Raw genomic sequence first — 21,725 nt, forward strand, 5'->3', positions numbered from 1 at the left:
GGAGTGTTTGAGGCTTATATCATACATCAGTGTCCTGGTGACTTGGGCAGACTTCTGCTGGATCCAGGAAGGACACTGACCACTGGTGGCTGCTCCAGTGCTGGAGCCACAGGTGAGAGTGACCATCTCTCATGATATGTAGGAAGCTCTTGGGTCACCACAGCCTGAAGACATACTCTGAAACCCAAATCAGACTCATGATAGGACTGAGGAAGGAACACAGAGGGACCCCTTCAAAGGCTGGTCTCAGAAATCTTTTTGTACCTGGGCAAAGAGTGAGGAGGAAGAGGAGTCCAGGCCATGGTGTGGCCTTTCCAGAACTCTTCCAGACCCGCACTGTTTCTGGACTCTGGGATGGCTCTTTGATCTCCTCCTCAGCTCCGTGGGAGGAGGGTGTGTGTTGGGTTGTGCATTATGGGAATACGAGCCCTTCACCAACAGCACCAGCACCATCTGATTCTCGGTCCCCCAGCCCACGGAGCAGCAACACTGTCAGGCAGGCTGGGTGCTGTGAGCTCTGAGTTGGCCCTTGGGAGGAAGCACCTGCTGCCCCCTCTAACTCAGGCCAGTGAGCTCAGACACAGGGAGCATTAAATTTGAACCATTTGAGTTTTTTCCAGGCCTGGCTCAGCCCTGACGAGCCCCACAGCTCCCCCTGCTGGGCTGAGGTAACTCATTCATACTTTCTTCTCCACTTGAGTGAAGCATCTTCCCTAGTGCCTGAATTTTAGTTTCATATTTACTTGCACTCGAGTCTTTACAAAATGTTCCATTTAAAAAACCTTTTATTTCATTAAAACTTTTTGTTCTATAATTTCCATTTAGTTTTTCTGACTTCTACATTTTTCTGAGATTTTATCCTTTGCCTTTTGTTTCAAAAATATCTGAAATAGCTGATGAAAGGAATTTTACGATTGCCGACTTACATACATCAGCCATACAATTTCATCACCTGGATCACCTCACTGTCTATGTCTGTGGATCCTGTTTTCCTCATTCATGTTGTAGTTTTCCCTGTTCTTGATATGACAAGTGATCTCTTTTTGTATCTAAGATGTTTCAGATATTATATTACGGGACTCCTGGAGGTTTTGTCAGTAGAACTGAAATATCCCCTGGTGTTTGTTTATTAGTTTTCTCTGTTGGTTTTCATTTTGTCACTCTAGGAAGACATGGGACACTTTTCATTGGTAAGCATTTAGTTTCAGAGTTTGAAGTCAGTCAATTGTATTAAAAATAAAGTTTCCGGCAGTCTGCTTTCTGTCTGTTGAAATAGTCCTGAAGCCTCACGTCTCTCTCACCCTGTGTCACGATCTTCCTCTTTGAAGGTGGCCACATATGCCCCAGTGATGCTTATGACTTGAGGAAGGAGAAATGCACTTTGGCTCTGAAGTGATGTCTTCGCCAGATCGGCTCCCCACGTACACTTAGTGACCTATGTCCTGCATTTCTTTTCTGGAAACTTCGGGGCTGAAGGATGAGCTGCAGGGGTCTCCACGTCCTGCCCCAACGATGGAGTCTTCTCCAGAACTTACTCCAGCCCTGTGAACACTTTTTGCCTCCACAGGTGATTCGACTTCATGTCTTCTGTGTGGGTCATTAGGGGGTCTTCTCCCCCTGGGGACTCTCAGAGCCCGTGGTAGGGTCCTGGGTTCCGACCCTGGGTTCAGCCCTGTAAACTTTTTGCAGTAGCAGCCGTGAAAAGACCAGGCCTGGGTGTGTGGCAGTTAGAGTGTCACTGCTACTCTGGGCTGCTGACCCTCCTCCACTCGAAGTGACTGCCAGTGACCAGGAAGAGCTGCAGGCGAGCTGCCCATTCTGAGCAGAAGCAGCATCAGAAACGTGAGACTTTCCTTTCAACACCAGAAACAGCCAAATAGGAAATCACGGGTCTCATAATCAGACCTGTGGGGCAGGGACCTGCACCTGACCTGGGCCCCTGCTCTGACTGGCACTGTCCTCCCCGGACTCAGCTGGTCACCCAGAATGAAATCTGAGCTCCTGGACTTCAAACCACCCTCCCACCCTGCCATGCCCCAGACACAGTCAGTAACAGGGGATTGGGCAGGGTCATCCCTAGGGCTGTGTTTCATCATTGTCTTTATTGACCTTTTATGTTTTTATTTGCTGATATTTCCTACTCATCATTCTCTGCACATGTACTTTAGGGGCCTCAAGGTGAATCTTCAGATCAATAGGGGAAGAATCATCATATGAACCACAATGAGTTTTCCAAAGCCAAAAGTATTCCTATGAATTAATTTAAAATTTATTTAATTTTTCACAAGGTTTCATAATTTTCAGTTTATAGTACTTTCAATTTTTCTCAGATTTACAGTTCAGTGTTTCATATTGATATTATAGTAAATCGTAGTGTTTTATTCTTATTTTAAATGTTGTGCTGGTATATTGCTACCGTAGAGAATAAAACTCTTTCCTGCAGGGCGGTGTCATATCCTAGAGGCCAGGTCAAGGCTCTCAGACGGGAGCATCTCTGAGTCACTCCTGGCTCCTCAGCTGTATGTGCTCCAATCAATTTGTTTTGTTCCCTACAAGGTTTCTACTGAGAAAGTTTTATCTCTGTGAAAATATTTCTGCCTGTGAAAATATTAGTAGAGTGAAAAGATATGAGCAGTGGATCAATCTGAAAGTTTAGCTGAAGAAAAGGATGTGCCATTGTCAGGTCTGCTCCCTGAGGACAATCACTGGAGACGTCATCCCTGAGCTGGACATGGTCACAGTCACCACCAAGGGGGGACTGCACCAGGCCAGGAGAGCAGGGGTGTTTTAGTCTCACTTCCCCGTGTGGCTGGAGCACTGTGTAACTCTCAGAGTTGCCATGATATGTACCACAGGAATAGTCAGCCTCGTCCTCGGCCTACAGCCCAGAGATGTGAGGATCCCTGCATTGGCGAAGGCATCTTTGGATCCAGAGAAGCGGCTGGGGACCCCAGAGCCCTGGTGCTTGTCTGAATCTAACTTGAATGTCAGGAGATGCCGTGGAAGACTCCCTGGATTCTGCTGATACCAGTGTATCCAGAAGTTCCCAACACTGAAGCCACTGCTCAGGGTGCAGGTGAGTCTGGCTGATGCTCCAGGAGATGCAGAGAGGGAGGGCGGCTGAGTCAGCACAGGCTGGGAGAGGGAACCTGCAAGCACAAGTGGGGTAGAATTCGTGGAATCTTTGCCAGAAGATCCAGAGTCAGGATAGGGGCTGTTTATGTCCTATGAGGGCTGTCCCTGTCCTCTAAGGCCTGTCCCTACCTGAGCAGTAAGACAGGACCAGGAGGAGAAGAGGAGCCCAGGCCATGGTGGACACAGCCCTGGTCCCCACAGTGGGGCTGGGCTGCCCCAGACCCCCTTTTCTCCCCACTCTGTGTACAGGAGGGGCTGCTCATGCAAATGTGTTTCCATCCAGGAACTGCCCCAGTCCTCCCTGACCCTGGGTGGGGGCTCAGCTCTCCTTGCAGACTGAGGAAGGGGAGGTTTGCTTTGCCCCTTGGGGGAGCCCTGGGAAGAAACACCTGCTGAGACCATACAAAGGTCCCTGCTCAGGGGACTGAGCCAGTCCAGAGAGGACACAGCTGCTGTGTCCCAATCAGTGAGCACAAGCCCAGCGTGAGGCCCAGGCTCCTTGGAGTGACTGGTCCTCCCTGAGCAGGTGTGTCGGGACCACAGGTCAGTCCCCCACTGCCCCCTACTGGTCACAGTACACACTTCCCCATGGTCCAGACGCCTGGGGGCCCAGCTGGTCTCTGCAGCTCCCCTGTCACCGTCTGTCCACACTCCCATCATCTGAACCCCACGTTGTGTGATTCTGAACTGCTGTGCTTACTGCTCCAGACCCTCACTCCCAGGAGGAATCTTGTCTGATAAGAGGAACAAATATTTACATATACAAGTCTTCAGAGGTATCTGCACTGCCAGATAGAAAAAGCTTAATGACTCACACGTACTGAGCTTCACAGGTGCTGTCATAGTTGAGATGACTTTGAGCGTGTTTAGGGGCTGTTCACGCAATAGCACAGGAAGGCGATTTCCTAGGAAATAACGCTTAGTGGGCTTTTTACAAGACGGAATGCAGCAAATATTCCATGGAAGCCTTCAGGTCAAGTGATTCTTTTAGAATTCTGATAAGGCTGAGATATAATTTAGTATTTCTGGAAAAGTAGCAGATGGAGCAGGCTTAATATTCACTAATGAACAGTAGTTGATTTTTTTATTTTATAAGTGCTCTTTATCTTTCTAAGTTCGAGTTTCCTTCATGTTTGTTTGATACATTCCACATTGACATTTTGTCTTAGCTGTCAAACACATTGTCTACAGTTTAGACAGAATGTTTTCCCTGTATTTACTGACTTGCTGTTTTAATTTAGCAGGAAGCAGGGTGGACGACTTGTCGCCATGACAGTTGTGCTCCAGAACAAGGTGAATGCAGTGACCCTCGGCTTCTCACTGTGCCTAGTGTTCAAATCTGCAGGCCCAGGTTGTCTTCAACTCAAGAGCTCAGGACCTGCCAGGTCTCCTCTTTGTCACAGCTCTAGTCCCCGTGTGTACTCTCATTAAGGGTCACAAAGAACAATCTTTTCTTCATGCTGAACCCCCATTACCACATCTGCCCCACACCTGTCCTCTGGCCTCCCTGGGCTCACTCAGTTTGCTTTTCCACATAACCCTGGACCTCAGCCTGCTAAGGCTGTCTCTGCAGAGAGCTCAGCCCCTGACAGGACAGCTGGGCCTGGGCCCCCCACGGCTGAGCCTCTCTCTTGCTTCCCTTCTGCACCAGCCCTCGGCCAACTCAGAGCCAGGCCCTGCAGATGCTGAGCCTACAGGTCCCTCAGGGTCAGACTTCACTGTCACAGTCACTTCCTGAGGGGCAGACGTGGAGTTGGAGATTCTGTCTGAACACACTGCTGGAAGTGCTTTCTGATCATCCCAGACACACACTGTCTGCCTATTAGATGCTCACTCCTCCCTCCCCCCAGCCTTTTGTCCCCCATCGACAATGGAGGATTAAAGACCTGCATGGTGCAGAAAATTCCAAGGTCCAGGAGCCCATCATGGTGCAGGAAGGAGCAGGGAGCAGAGAGCAGCTCCCCTGGTGGCTCTTGGCAGATGCTGGACCAGGTGGCAGCTCTGTGTGGGCTGCACCTTTATCCCTTTGGCACCAAGAACTGCGGTTCATTCCAGCATCGTCTTGACTAAGGAAACAGAGAGAGGAGAGAATCAGGTTCCTGGGGATTAACATCGGGAAGGTAAGTATGAGGTGTCCCAGAGCCATCTCCCTACAGGGAAGGCTCATGTGCACCTGGAATCCAGGAGAACCCTGGGGACACACTCTGAGGATAAAGAGGACCCAGATTCCCTAAGGCTTCAGAAGTCAGGGAATAATTCACAAAGCCCAGGCCAGGTGCAGGCAAAATCTAGGGGGCTGGGCAGAGGGGTCCTGGGTCTGTCAGTTCACCTGAGCTGCATTTCTATTCCTCACTCCCAGGTGGGGGACTCCTATAACCTCTGGAGACAAAAGTTCTTCTTGCACAGGGAAACCAGTGAGGCAGGTGGGACACTCATTCACCGCATGAGGAAGAGCTAAGGTCAGAGCCTCAGGCTTTCTGGGAGCAGTGACAGCAGAAGCCAAAACCTGAGCAGAGCTTGGTACAAGGTGAGGACAGGAAAGGGATGGATTTAAGGGGGAACATGAGGCACCTGGCCTGTGTCACACCTGCATGGGTGGGAGTTCATGGTGGCATTGGGTTGGAATCAGCTATAACTGTGATGGTCAGACTGATCCTGTCCCTAGAGGTGAGGGGTATCAAGGAGGCCATGGTGACAAAGGAGAATCAGGCTAAACCTTGGAAACCCCAAGACTCTTATCTAGTCACAAGTCAGGATTTCTACCTTAGAACTTTGGGTCACCAGCCTCCATGGTCCCTACCAGACTCCTGGTCTGCATCACTCTCTGTGCAGTAGAAACTAACTTTAGGACCTGGGAAAATCATATGCTTCCCACGGATGGTAACACAGGAATAGTTTGGGGACTTTCTCCTCCCTGATATCACACAGACCACAATCACAGTCTGAACTGTTGAAAAGCTCTAATGAGGCAGGAGACGGGAGGACAAAAGTTAGTGCCATGTGTGGGGTTTCTTCCCATATTCCTGAGTGGAGTCACCTGTAGGAAAGTCACATTCATGGCACCTACTTTCCCCAACTCCCCTGGAGCAGGCTCAGCATTTCCCAGCAGAGGTGGAGCCTCCTTTTCTCCCTCTCATCTCCCACAAAATGGTTGCTTCCTCAGCCCCACAGCTGTCCCCACCCCCACCCTCTAACCTGATGTGACAACTACAGCTACAGGAGCCCATGAGTGAGCCAGGCCAGCTGTGTACCTGGAATTCCTCCCTGACCCATGTCCTCAGCTGCATTTCACATCCCCCTGCCTGGTCCCCGGGACATAGGGAGCCACAGGCAGCCCTGAGCACAGGTGACTGGAAGGGAAGGGTAGGTCTCTGCTGTGACAACTGGAAGGGCACAGTCCATGCTGCGGGACTGTCCACCTGCTGAGATGGTCCCTGGACACTGTCCAACATGTGAGCCAGGAGAGGCTTATTTTGCACATTTCCTGAGCAAGGCCAGCCCCACAGGCACTGGATTCAGCACATTTGGATAAACAGGCAACATTTCAGTGTCATGAAGGGGGCTTTGGTATTGCTGTTGGTTTTCCTGAGACTTCAGAAACATTTGGAAAGAAATTGAGAGTAGAAATATTTCAAACACCAAAGGTGCTCCCAAGGAGAGTTTGTGGATGTGGAACATATTTTACAATGTAAAAGTTGTCACAGAGAAAGCTCCAGAGAAGGCTGAGGTTTCTGTCCCACTTCCTCGTCTGCCTGGGTGACTATGAGGAATTCCACTGCTGTCTTAGGTCTGACAGTCATAATCAGCCTCGTCCTCAGACTGGAGGTTGGAGATGGTTAAGTAGCGGTCAGCCCCAGAGCCCGAGCCTGAGAAGCGGTCAGGGATCCCGTCCCCATTGCTGGAGCTTCCAGAACTGGTAACATACATCAAGTACCAAGGGGCCTTCCCTGGCTGCTGCTGGTGCCATGCAATGGTGGAGCCACTGAGCTCACTGCTCAAGGTGCAGGTGAGCTTGACCGAGGCTCCCAAGGAGGCAGATGCAGAGGGCGGCTGAGTCAGCACAGCCTGGGAGAGGGACCCTAGAAACACAGACACCCATTATGACCTGGAGGAAGGACAGGAGGGAAGGAAAGTCCAGGCATGGGTGTTGGAAGTGGGCTGGGAGGTCAGGGTGCTGAGTGCCATCCTGAGCTGTGCACTGAAGGAGGAGGCTGAGGAGGAGGAGTGGGGTCCAGGCCACGGTGCAGACACCCCAGAGTTCTGCTGAGGCAGACACGCTGCAGGTCTCTCTTACCCCCCCTCCAGCCCCAGAATAGAGAGAGGGGCCCTGCATGCAAATGTGCTGCTCTTCCCCTGCCCAGCCCAACCCTCCCTGGTCCTGTGTGCACCCCCCCGTGTCCTAGTCTCGTTTCTTGTAGAAGTGGGTGTATGCTGGGCCTGGCCTGAGGCTCCCGGGGGGCCAGAGAGGACACAGCTGCTGGCTCCAGTGAGCCCTGAGCAGGGCCCAGGGCCAAGTGTCTGGGATCCCAGCTGAGTCCCACAGAACCCTCCGTGATAGCTCTACAGCGCCCCCTGCTGCACAAGTCCAAGTCCAGCATGTCTGTGACCAGATGCCAGGGGTTCCTGACAAAGGCTCCAGCCCCACCAGGGCCTTGACCACTGCCCACCCCCTGCTGAAAGGCAGTGCAAGATCCCTCCTTACGGGAGCTCTTACCTCATGTCAGTCCGTAGTTTTCTTTATCTACCTCCTCGGGACACACAACTCACCCCACATTAAGGAGACAGGGGTGTCTCCTGTACAAACTGCACATGAAATAAGATGCACGTAGCTGAGAACAGCACAGTTCAGCCATGATCCCACTTCCCAGGCTGCTCTTGAAGCTGGTTTCTCTCTCCCCACCGGATCCCTCAGGAGATCACACACAGGGAGCAGAGTGGGGACTGTCTGGGGGATAAAGGAGCAGGCTGGGGTCACTGGAGTCACTGGGGAGTGAGGAGAGTCCCAGGGAGGAGGAGGCCCCTGCAGTTATATGAGAAGATGATCAGCTCACATGGGGATTCTTCTCAAGTGCAAGATCAGAGGAAGTTCCGAAAATTACAGGCTGTGAATAAAAATTCCCAAATAAAGGTATTTAAATGTCCGTGTCTTTTCTTACATAAGTGTTGCAGTTGAGACATTCACAGGATAGAAGGGAAGGGGAAAGAGAGACCCGAGGACTGAGAAGGGAAGTCGTGAGTCAGAGACGGGAGGGGAGATGATGGTCCCCACTGCAGAAGGGACTGGAGGAGAAGAAAGTGGGGAGATTGGGGAAGACTCCAAGGGGCAATTGGGTCAAGGGAGGTTTGGGGTGTGGGATCCCACAAACTCAGGGATCCTTCTGCGATCAAAATTCCCCATTTCTCTGTGAGACGGTCCTCTCTGCTGCTTATCTGCTAATGGCTTCCTCCTCATTTCTCCTCATTCTGACATGTTTGGTGACTTTAAGGCATTATGTGGATGTTTCAGAAAGGCATCTTTGAGACATGTAGAATCTCAGGCTTCACTCCAGACCCATGAGTCAGAGTCTGCCTATGACAGGATCCCAGGTGACCCCCGTGCACGGGAACGTCTGAGAGTCTCTGGTCCGACACAGGCAGGAGGGCGCCGGTGCGCTTGGTGAAGGATTGTTCCTCAGGCCTCGGTCTGTTCTGCCTCCTGCCAGGGAGCCCAGCCAAGTGCCCTCCTGCGCCCCACTCTGTGCAGGACGTGCTGGCACAGTGCAGCCCAGCTTCCCAGCACGTGGGGGGGACACTCCCCTGAGCTCACCCATCCCCAGAGATGACCAGAGGGTTTAATAAGAATGTGACTTTTCATCTTCACATCTCTGCAGAGGGAAGGAGTGAGAGCGTGTGAAAGTGGGAATTTTCCATTACTATTTATAATCTTATTAATACTAAGCAAGTTTACATACTCGTGCATTTTAAGTAGCGGAAGAGTCACTGTATTAACCTTAAATGACAATGACTGCCATAAGGGTTAGACGTCTGAGCACAAATATCACACTTCTGGAAAAACTGATGATCCTGGAATAACGGCGGTCAACTTCAGAGCCACTGTCATGTGGAGTGGCGGATCAGGGTCTTGGGACAGCACTCAGAGCAGCTGCAGTGGCCTGTGTCACAGCTCTGCCGGCCAGCGCATCACAGTCCCCAGACAGGGCCCTGGGCCCTCTGACCCGCCCCCTTCCCCGCACGGCTGCTGGCAGTTTGCAGCTCTCTTTACCTCCCTGGCCTTTCCCCTGCATCAGTCCCCCCCGCCCTCCTCTTCACGTGGCCTCCTCTTTGCGTCCCCTGTATTCTCGTGATTTCTCATCAAGACTCCAGGCACGTCATGTCAGAGCACCTGTAAGGCCTTGTCTCAAACACCTGCATCGGCAATTATGTGATTTTTAAATAATGTCACCTTAAGCAGGAGTTGGGTTAGGACTTCAGACACCCTCAGGGATATTTACTTAAACATAGCAATAGAGAGGAAGCATCTTTTCAAATATCATAAAATATTTTTAAAACCTCATGGAACATACAAATTGCAGGTACACATTGCATGTAGTATTAAAGTAGAACCTAATAAAGTTTATTCACATGCAGAAAAGGATTTCCTCCTGTCACCCTTAGTTGGCAGAAAGAGCCTCCTTGGAGATGCTGGTTTCTGAAGGAAATGTGTTTGATCTTCGTCTTTAAGCCTGATCCAGCCGATGTTCGTATGTTTGGAACACGGATAAAGAAACTCTCCTTCTGTGGTCCACGTCCTCTCAAATGATGCACAGATCCCCTCCAGTACAAGAGACAAAGGGGGCGAGGAATCAGTTTAGAGCCTTCCATTCACCTTCTCTGGAGCACAGGCAACGTGCAGGCTGCCCTGAGAGGGCGCAGTCTGCTCATGCGATCCTGAGAATACGTAAGCATGTGTGCTCCCAGGCTCAGCCAAAGGTTGATTCAAAAACAAACACTCCTGGACACCAGCCTAGTTCTCAGTTTCCCTCCTTGGGGGCAAAGCTGCCCTGACTCACCCAGGGCCTCGGCTGAAGGACCAGGCTGAGGACTGCTGCAGGCTGTACTACAGTGGTGCCCCGCAGGGAGAGACACCCAGAGAGGGGACAGGACTGAGCCTGGGAGCACACATGATCACATGACATGAAGGACCCTGGGAGATGGGAACCACCGAGTGTCGCTATCTGGGGCTTCTGCTGAGAAATGGGGATGGGGGACAGAACACACCCGATCCATTCTGCTGCACAGGAGGCGGCGACGTCACTCCCTGGTGGGGGGCTGCTCACTGAGCCGGGCACCTGGGGCACATCACTGCTGGCACAGGGGGCTGTTATCTATGGGTAAAGTGAAGGATTTCTGCGACTCCCCACTGTGTGAGTCCAGAGTAGCCGACGGGACAACAGTGGCTAATTACCAGCATGAGCGATGGCTGCTCCCGGGCCTTAGCTTTAGCTCTGCCCTCACTTGAGTTCTTCTTCGCACCCCACCCCACCAGTCTGGAAGGACACTTTCATGGGTTGATGATCTGAAAACGGAAGTCACACTGAGCTAGACTTCCTCCCAATCAGCAGCAGGGCGACTGCACCAGGCTGGGACAGCAGACAGGAGGTTTTCCTCTCCCCTCCCGTGGGTCTAGAGCACAGTGTGGAGTGTCAGTGTTGCGCGATTCCTACTGCAGTGACAGGCAGCCTCGTCCTCAGCCTGCAGCCCAGAGATGAGCAGGATCCCTGCATTGGCCAAGGCATCTTTGGATCCAGAGAAGTGGCTGGGGACCCTGGAGCCCTTGTCCTTATCTGAGTCTGAGTAGTAGCTCAGGAGATACCAGTGAGGGCTCCCTGTATTCTGCTGAATCCTCCACATCCTGAAGTCCCCAACATTGAAGCCACTGCTCAGTGGGTAGCTGAGTCTGGCTGATGCTCCCAGGGATGCAGAGGGGGAGAAGGGCTGAGTCAGCCCAGGCTGGGAGAGGGAACCCGAGAACACAGACGCTCACGGGTGCTGAGGAGGTACCAGGGTCCGGCTGCTTGGAGGCCTGAGCCAGAGGAGATGACACAGGCTCAGGAGCTGCTCCTGGCAGGTGTGATGTCCCCACCTATGCAGTGACACAGGACCATGAGGATGAGGGGGCTTCAGGCCATGGTGGCCTCGGACCTCCTGAAACCCAAGTGCCGTGCTGGGCTGCCCAGGCCTTTTTCTCTCTCCACGTGCCCGCGGGGCCATTCATGCAAATGTGTCTGATCCACTGGTGGCCTCTGCTCCCCTCTGGGGACTGCCGAGGTCTGAGCTTGGCCTTTTAGACAGAGAGTCTGATGTGTGAGACTCAAAGTTTCCCTACAGGGAGGGTGGCCCAGGGAGGAAGCAGCTGCCACGGTTGTGACCAGAATGACATCCAGACAGACTAGACCGGACTGAGGATCCACTTCACATTGGCTGACTCCCCTAGCTCATGACAGAAGCCTCCATCCTTCGATGCGTGAACATTTCCTCGGGCTCCACGTGTGTCCTCACAACGTGACAGCTGCTTCCCTCCAATCAAGTGAGCTTAGAAAGAGCCAGATGGAAATCACGTCTTTTAGGACCCAGCATCCAAAGTCACTCTCAGTAATTCCTCCATGTTCCATGGGAGCTAAAGGTAAGATCCTAAGGCTGCCTCTGGCCTTGACTGAACGGACCCATGTTGGCTGAGGGGACACAGTTCTATTTTCTTTTTAGAAATATTCTTGTCACCTCTTTTAGTTTGTGAAATCTGTGTATTTAGCCCCCTCTTTCATGTAAAATCCAGACCACTCTGTCTCTCCCTGAAGCATGTGTTGCTGAAGCCCATTTCCCAGCCCGCCAGAGGTCACTGTGGGCTACAAACCCATTATGAGGAAAGAAGCTTTCCTTTCCCGAACTGCCCACCTTGGTACTTTCAATAGACCCCTATCAGCTACACAGTGACCCGTATTCAGTACCTCCAGGGACATGAGCACCAGAGGGGAGGGATCCTAGGAACTCATTAGAGAAAGCCTCCCACACCTGGTCAGTCCACAGGAGACACAGACCTGGGGTCCCAGAGACCTCATGTGACACAGAGTGGAGCAACTCTGCAGACCAGGGAGGGCGTCACACATCCCATCTGTGCCCCATAGTGCCGTTGGCCAATGGGCAGAATCTTCCAGATCCTTCTCAGTCAGCCTGTTCATATCTGCTATTATTCACAGTTTTACCCCATTTCCTGGTTTTAAAAATGTCACTCTGGAGTAGTATCTAAAATCTCCAGGGCTCCCAAGATGCAAAAAGTGTATCTCTAGAGTATTTTACCAAATGGGTGGACTTGACCCCGACCCCTTTGCAAAGTGTATTAGGCCACAGCTGCCTCCTGTGACGGATGAGGTGGAGTGGCCGTGTGGTTGTCAGCCCTCGCTGTGGGAAGGGCAGCCAGGCCGCAGGCAGGACAGACGATCAGCTATGCGTGTGACCCACAGGCTACAGCAGGTGGGTGCCGCCCATCTGGTGGTGGGAAGTGACTGCTGTGCTGTCATCTAAGCCCCACACTAGGTGGGGGAAGGGTGACGATCTGGGGCTTTATGGAAAAGCATGGGGCGTCTGGCATGACAGCCACAGGAGGACAGTGACTTAGCTGTGAGCCTTGTGTGCGGGGAGGTGCAGCCCTGGGGAGCCCGTGGCACCATGCCACTGTTACTAAGGGCGTCACATCTGCTGCATCATTTGAAAGTCTCCACACGTGGAGAGGGCATCTGCAATCTGTAGACTTGGGAGTGAAAGGAGGCTCTTCGAAATTAGAGGCCCGCCCTGAAATTCCCAGCGCTAAGGAGCATTTAGTCTGTCTCCCTCCCCCACAAGGATGCTTTAGTGGAGCAGTGATCACCGGTTTGTATGTGGGGGCAGCAGTGTGAGAAGTGAACACCTGGATACCGGATACAGTACAAAACACAGGACCTGTTGTCTCCTCCGCCCATCACGTGGGAGGCCTGGACCATATCCTGGACAGGTAAGAAAGCAGAGCGGGGAAGGGATGGTGGTTCCCGCTGGGGCTCCAGGGAAAGAGGAAGCCAGCAATGGGCAGAACATGCGGATACTTTCCTGAAGTACCACGCCTTTGCTCCTGTCTACTTGGGTTCTGCTCTTACTGGGTGTTATCCTCATAAAATTATCCCACATTAGTAATAATGAACCAGATTACACCTTCCGTAGTTTCACTGGAAACCTCATAAGCTATCAGAGTTCATGGATCCCCAGCTCCGCTTTTACACAAGTGCTGGCACAGTCCAGCTTCCCCTTCCAGTGTGTAACCGTGAACTCCTTTACCCCAGTTTCCCACCTGTGTCCCTTAACGCCTCATGAGCTCTCCCCAGTAGGCCAGGAGCACTTTAGCAGCCGTATTTCCACCTTCAGCCTGTCTGTGCAGCGCTGGGTGATCCCTGAGACATCACTGTCCCCCGTCACGCTCCTCACGTCCTCCTGCCCCAGCACAGGCCTCAGCATCCACATTTCTCCTAGAGCATGTTCCAACCATCTAGGCGTGGCTACCAGTGTTTTAAAAATTCTTTGCAACTCTCCCCCTTACCCAGTTCCAAAACTCCTTCCATAGTGTTAGTTGTTTTTGTATTACAGCTCCACAGCTGTGTCATGCATTTCCACGCATTTCTAGTTGTCACGGGGACAAATCACCACAAATGTGGCTTAGGGGAAAATATATATGGATGTTTAGTGAGACTCGGAGGAGGTCATGGGATGTGTGCCGGGCACTGTTTGCAGCTGGACAGTCCAGGACAGAGGAGGGGGCTGGTCACCCCTGGGGAGCAGACACTTTACTTCTACACATAAGGATCTTCCTGCCTAGATCTGGATCTGTCTAGATAGCTAGGTAAATATTTCACACAAATGAAATCGAGACGGCAAGTGCGCGGGGATAAGCACCAGGCTTCTGGTCCGGACAGCTTACACAGACTAGAGATGGGACTTAGGACAGGTGTCACGGGAGGACAGGTCTGAAGGAGGTAGAGCATTTTATTCTTCAGCTCCAGTGGCCAGAACATTTTGTGGCATGTTTGTAAGAGAGGATCAAATCAAACTCTGAAGCTCACAACTTCTGTTACCAAGAAAGTGAAATAACATAAAAGCAGCTGAGGCGTACTTAGGAGATGACATAACCTTTCCCGTTTGGACATGAATGTGGCATTTGCTTTAACCAGAGCACACCCTATCCATCAAAAGCAAGTCAGCAGAAGACAACTCTCCAGCCTTCCTTTCCTTGAATAAAGGGTTGTTTCAGGGAGTGGATGAAAGACCTTCACATCTACAGTGACCATCCCTTCTGACAGGTGATTAAGCAAAATAAAATAAAATAAAAAACAAGTTTACTGGAAACATTTCTTGCTCGATGCCATGTCAATAACAATAGTGATTTCATTTTAAAAAATGAAACAAAATTCAGGCATCAAACTATGAATTTATCTAAGATTGTAAGTGGAAATTACAATAACTTAAATTCAACCAACCACGATCATATCCACCTCTCATTACGCAAGTGCTAAAGATAAATATACATTTCATAAAATCGCAACTTGTATGCCAAAGGGTGTAGGATAATATTTAGAAATAAACTTATCCTACATCAAGCACACAAAGTAAATTCAGTGTGAGTTTAAAATGACATGCTTTTCTTCCAGAGGCTTAAGACGCTTGGACCCCCCCTGGGTTACTCACAGAGTTAGGCTCTTTGGAAAATTCCTTAGGCCTTTTCTCTGAAGCAGTACACCCCTTGAAGCCTGAGATCCAAGTGCATGCCGCCCTTCCTCATAGATACGGGCCAGAGGGTTGACATATGTTAACAACATATTGTCAGAGGTCTATAGGTGCTCTGCCCTGAAGGAAGGTCACAGTCGTTACTTCATACTGAGTAAACTGAGTGAATGCTTGAAGATATTCTTCTATTAATTCTGTTCCCCTATAGCTGTTTTTGTCTTTGTGCCCTGCTCGGAAAACTAGTCACTGTTTAGAGGAAGAGATTTACTACACAAGTGGTTACATTGATATGATAAATTTCCTTTCAAGTTCAAATTCAGCTAATAGATAATATATTAGGTGTGTACGTGACTGGAAGAGTATAAAACTTAAATGTGGAATAAAGAACTTTGCTATATGCCATCAAACGGTGTATAGTCTGTTTCTTGACTTAATAATTACAGGAGCGAGTTTACACCTACAGCAAAGCTGCTGCTCATTCGCGTCTCGGGTCACGCAACAAAGGGTCATCATCTCTAATATAAATTCAACAACAAAGTGAGAGGCCAATCTGATAAGAACATCGACCTGCTATTTCAAGTTCCTTTATCTCTTAATTAAACACAAGGTTAATACTATAGTAATGGAAGTTCGGGCACAGTAGCTCACACCTGTAATCCCAGCACTCTGGGAGGCCTAGGTGGGTGGATTTCTTGAGCTCACAGGTTCAAGACCAGCCTGAGCCAGAGTGAGACCCCTTCTCTAAAAATAGCTGGGCATTGTGGAGGATGCTGGTAGTCCCAGCTACTTGGGAGGCTGAGGCAAGAGAATCGCTTGAGCCCCAAAGTTTCAGGTTGCTGTGAGCTAAGACACCACAGAGCTCTACTGGGGGTGACGAAGTGAGACTCTGTCTCAAAAAAAAAAAAATACAGTCATTGAGCAGTAAACATTTCCACAGTGATTCACACATCACTGAGATGACCACGAAAACAGATTGTATTTTCTCTCTTACTTGATATGTTCTAACATAAATGTTCAACATACAACTTATGTCATCAGCTCCAGGTAATGGGCTGGAGTTTGTAATTTGGGATTAAGAGGGTGCATGTTTTTGCATCATTCAAGCCCAGCAGGGTCTAAAACGTCCATCTGGAGCAGCATCGGGAGTGAGAAATGATCTTTCTGTTGTTCCGCTGTTTGACTTTGAAACTGATGGATGACAAATCCTTTTCTCTCTTTTCATGTTGTCCACATCCCCATTTTGACCGGACCCTGTCCTTCGTGTCACATTTCCCAGAGTGTAGTGGGCACGGCCAGTCCTGGTCCTGTCACTGCTATGGCTGCTGGGAGGGGAGAGAGAGTCTCACTGTGGCCATGGTGGATTCCCAGAGCTGGGAGGGGACCTGGGACGGGAATGCTCGTTGCTAATTAGACACAATTCTTCATCGCCCTGTGGATGTAGCTGAATTTTAGATAAAGATGCAGTTTAGCAGAATTAATTGATCTTGAGTAATATTGTGGTTTAAGAATTATTTTGGCTTTTCTTTGATTGTGTTGAATGTTCATACTCTCTTGGAAAAAAAAACTAGGAAAAATTTGTGATGTGTTTGAATAATAGTAGTATGGATACATTTTAACATAAACTGGTAAGAGCAGCAGGCTGTTTTTGTCCCACTTCCCCATCAGCTTGTGTCACTGTGAGAAGCATTGCTGTACCATATGCCACAGTAATAGTCAGCCTCGTCCTCGGCCTGCAGCCCAGAGATGTGCAGGATCCCTGCATTGGCGGAGGCGTCTTTGGATCCAGAGTAGCGACTGGGGACCCCGGAGCCCTGGTGTTTACTCGAGTCTGAGTAGTAATACAGGAGGTACCGGGGAGGGCTCCCTGGCTTCTGCTGGTACCAGTATATGGTATAGCCACCAACATTGATGCCACTGCTCAGGGTGCAGGTGAGTCTGGCTGATGCTCCCAGGGATGCAGAGAGGGAGGGCGGCTGAGTCAGCACAGGCTGGGAGAGGGAACCTGCAAACACAGACACAAGGGCTTACTGGGGCAGCATCAAAGGTCAGGTGTCTCAGAAATCTTTGCCAGAAGATCGAGAATCAGGATAGGAGCTGTTCCTGGCTTCTGAGTCCAGTCCCTACCTGAGCAGTGAGAGAGGATCATGAGGAGGACAGCAGCCCAGGCCATGGTGGACACAGCCCTGGTCCCCACAGTGGGGCTGGGCTGCCCCAGGCCCCCTTTTCTCCCCACCCTCTGCACAGGAGGGGCTGCTCATGCAAATTCCTCTCCATCCAGGGACTGCCCAGCCCTTCCCTGATTTTGCGCTGGGGCTCAGCTCTTCCTGCAGACTGAGGAGGGGGAGGTTTGCTTTGCTCCTTGGGGGAGCCCTGGGAGGAAGCACCTGCTGAGACCATACAAAGGTCCCTGCTCTGGGGACTATGCCAGGCCAGAGAGGACACAGCTGCTGAGTCCCCATCAGTGAGCACAGGGCCCAAATGGCAGTCCCCCAGCACCCCTTGCTGGTCTCAGCACACACTTCCCCATGGCCCAGACAGACCTGAGAGCCCAGCTCTGTTTCACTGTCTGTTCATTCACCCCTGGGCTGATTTCCTGGTATAATCACCCCAGCACAATGTGAAGGGTTACTGGATTTTCTCTCACCCAAAAGGAATCCTGGAATATAAGAGGACAATCATTTGCATTTATATTTTTTAAGATGTCAGGATGCCCAGAGTACCTCCTCGAAAAACCTAAATGACCCTCTTGTGCCACCACTGATACGGAACAGTTGAGCTGTGTGAATGGTGTAATGTGCTCTTCAGGGAAGGCTTGAAGAGGAATGTTCCAGGAATTGGCTCAGGGACAGGTTTAAAAATCAGCAAGTCAGAAAATATTTCAAAATGTACACAGTGATTTTAGAATGTTGATTCCGACTCCACCTGATTTGTAAAAATCAGTGGGGAGTAGGCATAATCTTTACTGGTTCATGTGTACAATATGTCTTAATTAAATGAAGTGAGCTTTATGTTCCTAAGTTTATTCTTTTCTGTTTATGACTGACATATATTTCTTATCTGTATTTTGTTTGAGATGTAATACATTTTATTTATAGTCTAAGCATAACTTTCCCTACGTGTATTTTCTTACTTACATTTTTCAATAGTTTACTTGGATGGTGTGTGTGACATTTTAATGTTTCTGCAGAAATCTTGATTTTCTGGGCAGATGAATGCAGACACCAGCAATCCTCACTGTATCCCAGGAGCAAATCTGATTTAACGGTACGAGTGGTCCCCAAACTCCTAAACTCAGGTTCCTTAGTAAATAACTAAGATCAGGATCACTGGCTTCTCTGAGGTCCTCAAAGAATCCAGAGAGGTCCTTCTAGTTCAGGTCAGGCTGGTCACTCCCTGGCTTAAAATCTGGCACTGACTCCTTCTGGCTGTTTGCCCAAACCCCACACTCCTCAGGCCCCTTAGTTATGCCTAAAATATAAATAAAATGTATTACAGACCTTCCTGGTCTGGTCTTGTCCTCCCCACAGTTACCTGCAACCCCTGCCCTGGTCGTGGGGCTCCAGCCTCACTCACTGCTCTGTCCAGCACGTTGGCAAAGATGGGAGAGAGCTCGGCAGGCATGTCCCACATGGAACCCTGGCCCAGGGGAGGATGTCACTGCTCTGGAGCTGAGGATATGATGCTAGAGTGCACTTTCTCGCTCCACCGGCTCATATTCCTCCAAGGCCATCTCTCAGGTTAACAGCTATGCTTTCTCCAGAAGCGGTCTTCTCAAGGAAGCAGGATGTTTGTTAACTATTATGAGAACTTCATTCAGATAATGGCATTGTATTCTTGAAAAATAATTTTATAAACTTTTTTCAGAATTTTATCTTTTGTGGCTTTATTTTCTTTATTTTTCTAGATTTATTTAAATTTTCCCTTTCGTTTTCTTGTTTGGATGTTTTTTTTGAAAGACAAACTGGAAATGCCAATCACTGAGATACAGCATTCAGCAATGGGTTCCTTAACACCTTGAATTCATTATAATTTCTTAAGAAATTCCTTGATTAAAAACTTACTGATCTTCAAATACACGTTGGATTTCTTCACTGTTTCCTAACCCTAGAATATTCTTCCCACATATTTTTTTTCTTCCTGTTGAAATTCTGTAAGGGCCAAATGTCATTTCCCCCTCAGAGTTTAATTCCTTTGATCATAATTATCAAATTCTAGAATTAAGCAATCTGTCTGATGCTTTTACTCAATAGATAGTAAATTATTCCAAAATAAGTTCTTTGCTTGTTCTACCCTACTGCTGTTCCCATCAACCCCTGTGTCCCCCTCATACCATACTGCCGTATTCCTGGTAACTCATAATATCTACTATGTGTTTTCTATTTATTTATTTATTTTGGCAGTTTTTGACTGGGGCCAGGTTTGAACCTGCTACCTTTGGTGTGTGGGGCCAGCATCCTACTCCTTGAGCCACAGGTGCTTCTCTACTATGTGCTTTCTAATTGCAGTTCATTTGCTTACACCATCACATGTACTAACAAAGAATTACATGGAGAATCACACCCAGTGAAGTGTCCTTAATGTATTCTGGCAAATAAGATGAAGTACTTCCCATGACATTTCCAAACAAAATTGAGTAAAGAATCATGAATAAATATTTACATTCATTTCCATTCATTAAAATACTCTCTTAAAATCACAGCATATCCAGGAGCAGAGACTGCATACTTAACTGAATTCACTCAGATACCCAATGATGTCACCAAATAATCCAGCTCAATATTTTATTACACAGATGATGGAACAACAGTAAAACACAACTAGTTCAATGTAAGCATTCCAAATTGTATGTAAAATCAGCACATTGTACCCCACAAATGCATAAATGTGCACATGAAAAAAATAAAACGAAAAAAAGTGAAGACATTCGCAAACTCTGCATCCTATAAAGGGCTAATATCCATAATTTATATAGAACTAAAGCAAGATGATCAAAAGTTAGTAGACATCACGCAGGTGGGAGGGGAGCTGAGAGAATAAAACACCACCTGGCTGGTGGGCACACTCACAACTGTGCAAAATCAACTCACGTAACCAGAACATCTGTACTTCCATAATGTTCTGAAATAAAATAAATAAAGAAGTGAATAGAATAACATCTGAAAATAACCTCAAATAATCAAAACAAAAGCAAACAGTACCATTAAAAAGTGAGCAAAGGCATAACCAGAAGTTTTCAAAAGAAGATAGACAAAGGGCCAGTGAACCTAGGCAGAGGCTGAGCACCAGGAATCATCAGGAAAGGCAGAGTGAGGTGTCACCTCACCCTCCACTGTAGCCATTACTGAAAAGTCAGGGAATCGTAGAGGCTTGCATGGATGCTGAGAGAAAGGGATGATTATACACTGTTGGTGGATTTCAAATTAGTGCAACCTTTACGGAAAACAGGATGGAGCTTCCTCAAAGAAATAAACGTACACTTACTATTTGACCCAGCAAGCCCTCTACTTAGTATCTACTTAAAGGAAACAAAGTTATTTTATTAAAAAGACACCTGCATTTGAATGTTTATTTCAGCACAATTCACAGTCAAAAAGATGTGTAATCAACCCAAGTGCCCATCAATTCACGAGTGGATTATAAAAAAACCGTCACCAGTAAGTGGAATGAATCAGGCCTTGCAGCAACCCGGACAGAACTGGAAAACATTACCCGGAGTGACGGATCTCAGGAACGGAAGCAAACTCACATGTACTCTCTAAGAACTTGCAACTAATCAATGGGCAGAAATGTGGCTGAGAAAAGTAAAAGGCCAGGGAGACAGGGAGGGAGGGATAAAAACCTGCCTAATAGGTGTAATGGACACTGTTTGGGTTATGGGCACGCTGAGAACCCTGAGTTAAGTCATTGTAAAAGGTATCCATGGAGCAAAAACATTTGCGTCCATTCAATATTTTCAAAGTAATTAAAAGAAAAAATAAAATACAATGATATGTGCCATGTAATTGTAGACAGTAAAGTTTGTGCATGAGATGTTCAGAGGTTCAGAACAATGTGGCAAAGCAGAAATCACTGCACTAGAATTCAAAAATAATGAGTAACATTCTCTTTGATCCAATTTTTCCCTTGTGCTGGCATGGGGCAGGGGCAGGGATCTAATGCTATCTACTGAAGAAGTCTCCCACACGAAGACTACACAACCTATGACGCAAACAGAATTTGAGAAATTCTGATGTGAATAAAACGTTTTTTTGTTTTGTTTCTAACTATCAGAAGCTGATTACATAATATACTAAGGAGCCATGCCTTAAGAAACTAAAATAGATACATCAATTAATCTTAAAAATAGCTATGTTAGTGTTAATAATGTTTACCTATAGCTCCATTGCACGTTATTTTCAGTCAACATTCCCAGTTTCACCGCTTGCCTCTTTCTTATTCCAATTCTGACACTCACCTAATTAAAAACTTTATTTTTATCTTAGATCTGTGATCTCCAAGCTCAGCCACAGAACTGACATTGGTCATACTTTTTGGGAACCAGGCCACACAGCCTGAGCTCAGCTTCCTCTCTCATCCATGGAAATATTGTCTTCCCTGGAAGTTGTCCCTGGTGCTAAAAGGTCAGGGACCACTGTCTTAGATCATCTTGTGATTTTAGAACCCAATAATTTTATGAGTAATAGGGTAATACTGTGGCCAGAAATTCTTTCTGTAGTAGTTCCTTGCTCTTGAAGTTCCAAAGAATGAACAGACCACAGAGATTCACATAAGATAGGATTTATTAGATAGAAAATACCAGGGAAGGGAGG

The 21,725-nt window shown here is 48.5% G+C and overlaps 2 gene segments (V, D, J or C); both read right to left on the reverse strand.

The window, feature by feature from the left end:
- The window catches only part of LOC128584452 (immunoglobulin lambda variable 4-69-like), a 134,895-nt gene that overhangs the window by 3,607 nt on the left and 109,563 nt on the right, over positions 1-21,725 (reverse strand).
- On the reverse strand, positions 16,563-17,178 carry LOC128584921 (immunoglobulin lambda variable 5-37-like). The segment is given in 2 exon segments: positions 16,563-16,918; positions 17,041-17,178. Coding segments are annotated over 2 exon segments (387 nt in total).

This window comes from Nycticebus coucang, chromosome 4, assembly GCF_027406575.1.
Source record: "Nycticebus coucang isolate mNycCou1 chromosome 4, mNycCou1.pri, whole genome shotgun sequence".
Lineage (NCBI taxonomy): Eukaryota > Metazoa > Chordata > Mammalia > Primates > Lorisidae > Nycticebus > Nycticebus coucang.